The 3,831-nt window shown below is 42.0% G+C and overlaps 1 protein-coding gene across 2 annotated transcripts in view; it reads left to right on the top strand.

The window, feature by feature from the left end:
• Window positions 1-3,831, top strand: part of MRPS5 (mitochondrial ribosomal protein S5) — a 29,039-nt gene that overhangs the window by 5,993 nt on the left and 19,215 nt on the right. For both annotated transcript variants that reach the window (XM_004369355.2, XM_023734355.1), the window contains exon 3: window positions 745-882. In XM_004369355.2, coding sequence (XP_004369412.1) covers window positions 745-882 — 138 coding nt within the window. The remainder of the gene's footprint in view (window positions 1-744; window positions 883-3,831) is intronic.

Genomic DNA, 3,831 nt, shown 5'->3' on the forward strand with positions numbered 1-3,831 from the left:
TAGCTTATCTAACTAGGATGGGCATCCAGGTGGTTTTCAGTCAAAAGTTTTGTTTTATTTTTTAAAAAAGCACTATCCTCAAAATATGATTCTTAAACGTTCAGGATTTTAGCGACTTATTTTATTTATTTTTTATTTTTATTTTTTTGTGCTTTAGATGAAGGTTTACAGAGCAAATTAATTTCTTATTAAACAATTAATACACATAATGTTTTGTGACATTGGTTGCCAACTCCACAACATGTCAACACCCTCCCCTTCTCGACCTTGGGTTCCCTATTACCAGCTTTCCTGTCCCCTCCTGCCTTCTCGTCCTTGCACCTGGGCTGGTGTGCCCCTTTAGTCTCATTTTGTCTTATGGGCCTGTCTGATCTTTGTCTAAAAAGGTGATCCTCAGGAGTATCTTCATTACTGAACTAAAAGGGTGTCCGGGGGCCATACTCTCAGGGTTTCTACAGTTTCTGTCAGACCAGTAAGTCTGGTCTTTTTTTGTGAGTTAGAATTTTGTTCTACATTTTTCTCCTGCTCTGTCTGGGACCCTCTATTGTGATCCCTGTCAGAGCAGTCAGTGGTGGTAGCCGGGCACCATCTAGCTGTGCTGGACTCAGTCTGGTGGAGGCTGTGGTAGTTGTGGTCCATTAGTCCAAGTGACTTATTTTTATTGTTCACGATTATTTGATGCCAACAGTATTCCTCACAGCCCTGGAGCATCTAACTCAAAGTTTTATTTCCATTTATCTACAGGCCCTTTGTCATCTCCGGGAACCAGAGGCAACCATCATTACGCCAGCTTGACCCATGCGCTGCAGACACAATGCTGCATTTATTCTCCCAGTAGCTGGATGGGCCAACAGTATAGACCCTATAGTTTCTTTACTAAATGTAAGTAAAATGGCCAGAGTTCCCGCTTCACAGAAGAGTGAGGAAAATAAAAGGTGTTTTCTGCATTTTAACTTTCCTTCTTTTTTAAATGAATTAACACTTTCGTGATTAGTTTTTGATGTACTGTTAAACTAAAAATATTCCTTCCTGTCCCTCCTAGAATTATCTCATGTGTTACCAGTGTCTTTGTACTGTGCTTGGGAAGCACTAGTTTACTTTAAAGGAGGCCTGGTAGCACACTGGTTAAGCACTCGGCTGCTAACTGAAAGGTTGGTGGTTTGACCCCATCCAGTGGCTCTGCAGAAGAAAAGACCTGGTGATCTGTTCCCATAAAGGTAACAGCCTAGAAAACCCTATGTAGCAGTTCTACTCTGTCAGATGGGGTTGTTATGAGTCCGAATCGATTTGACAGCACCCAATAACAGCAACAGTTTACTTTAATCCCCTGATTGAGGCACCTGAGAATGGTGCCCGAATCCCCTGCTGATTTAAACTCACATCTAGAATGTCCTCCTGCTATTTTCAGAGAGCCCTCGTGCTGTAGTTGAGGAGATAGGACATCTAATCAGGAAAATACGATCTTCAGGAGACATTGCTTTACTAAAACGACTCCTATTCGTGGTAGTATTTGAAAGAGCCCAATCTGAGCGGAAATTAGTTCGTCAAGTAATAAATGGAGGTTGAATTCACAGGTCAGTATTAAACAGATTGAAAGAAATTAGGACTATAAATCCAGCTCGTATTCATTTTAGAGTATTCGGTAAATACAGAAAGTAAAAAAGAAAGAAATCACTTGTAATCCTGCCCCCCTGAAATCCTGGCGTGCCGCGTGTGTTGTGCAGCGGTCTGTGGTACGTCTGTCTGTGTTGGTACATTGACTTTCCCTGTGCATTGTTGTGACTGGACAGTGCTCTGGTGTGTGGGTACAGATCACTGGAATTTGGAAGTCTCCTGGTAACTGTCATTTGTGTAGTAATGCAGAAGAGAGTTAGGATCAGCTGGTGGGGGGATTACGGGTAACGTAGGCTTAGTTGTATCTGTATATTTAGGTGCAAAGAGAAAAGAGAGGTGGAGGCAGAGTTGGGGCCATTAGCCTCTTGCCTTGGTGCTCTCAGGCCCAATTTTTCCTAAGAGCTGACTTTGTATTTTAGGAGGTGTATCTAATTTAGCAGCCTTGGGAATATACGTATATGTATATCTGTGTGTGTGTTTATATATATACACGTATACATGTATATACATACATGTGTACACACACACACACACGCATATATATAGTAGTTTTTTTCCCTGTCCTAAAAAAGCCTTCTAACTCGCCTTATTCTGGAGGTGCCCCTTTCCCTCTGAGACCCTGTCTCCGCACTGCTACCCCACACTTACCCCTGATCTTCTCCGTCAGCCTGTGTTCTTCCTCAGTTCCAGCCTCTGTACTCTTTCAGGTTTATTGCTCCCAGGTCACAGTGAGATTAGATCCGAGGTGGCGAGCTCCACTGAAACTAGGACGGGGCCAGTTTTTGTTGTTTCAGTAGGAAATAATCTTTGAATTTCTAAATCTCCTCCAAGATATAATAAGAAAAACATGGCTTTTCAAAAACTCATTAAGATTCTGTAAGAATATTTAGCATTGTACTTGTAAACATGTCCCTCTGTCTTAGAGGGTCCACCTTTAATACCTGTTCATCCAAGTTAGCAAGCAGTGTTGCTGAGCATGACTAAGAGTATATGAAATTGGATGCTACAGTGGATTCTATATGTCTAAATAACATGAGCTTTATTTTGCATAACTCTGATAGTTAAAAAGGATCCCTGGTGGTAGAATGGTTAAGCTCTAAGCTGCTATCCGAAAGGTTGGTAGTTCAAACCTATCTAATAATTCCTCAGGAGAAAAGACTAGACAATCTGCGGCTGGAAAGATTACAGCCTAGAAAACTTATGGGGCAGTTCTGCTCTGTTACGTGAGGTCACTGTGAGTTGGAAGTTGACCTGACGGCACTCAACAACGTGATAATCAAAAGGTATGTTTATTAACCTACCTACACCCTTCCAGAAAATGACAGACAGAATGAAATAATAGTAAGTCTATTCTAAATATCATTTTAAGTTAATTAGAATCTTAGACCAGTAGTAACATCTCTGTCAAAACAACTTAATTCAATTTGTAGCCATTTAAAAAAAATTATGTTCCTCATGGTCTCAGGGAACATCTAGCTCAATTGGCATAACACAGTTTATAAAGACAGTGTTCTACATTCTACCTTGGTGAGTAGCGTGTGGGGTCTTAAAAGCCTGTGAGCAGCCATCTAAGATACTCCACTGGTCTCCTTCGTGAGCAAGGGAGAATGAAGAGAACAGAATACAAGGAAAAGATTAGTCCAAAGGACTAATGGACCGCAACAACCAAGGTCTCCACCAGACCGAGTCCAGTACAGCTAGATGGTGCCCGACTACCACCACTCACTGCTCTGACTGGGATCACAACAGAGGGTTCTAGACAGAGCTGCAAAAGAACATAGAACAAAACTTACACACACAAAAAAGACCAGATTTACTGGCCTGAAAGAGACTGGAGAAACCTCGAGAGTATGGCCCCCAGACACCGTTTTAGCTCAGTGGTTAAGTCACTTGCGAGGTTCACCGTTGAGCCGGGGATTGGACATCCCCATAAAACAAAACGGGACTAATGAGGCACAGCAGTCCAGGGTCAAGGACTAGAAGGCAGAAGGGGACAGGAGAGCTGGTGATAGGGAACCCAAAGTTGAGTAAGGACAGTGTTGAAATGTAGTGGGGTTGTTAACCATTGTCATAGGGCAACGTGTACTAACTGTTTAATAAGAAACTATTTTGTTCTGTAAACCTTCATCTAAAGTGAGAATAGCAGCACCGCTGGAAGAATGCAGTGGATGTCACTGAACTGCGCATGTAGAAATTTTTGAAATGGTGTATCTTTGG

Source organism: Trichechus manatus, unplaced genomic scaffold, assembly GCF_000243295.1.
Source record: "Trichechus manatus latirostris isolate Lorelei unplaced genomic scaffold, TriManLat1.0 scaffold00004, whole genome shotgun sequence".
Classification (NCBI taxonomy): domain Eukaryota; kingdom Metazoa; phylum Chordata; class Mammalia; order Sirenia; family Trichechidae; genus Trichechus; species Trichechus manatus.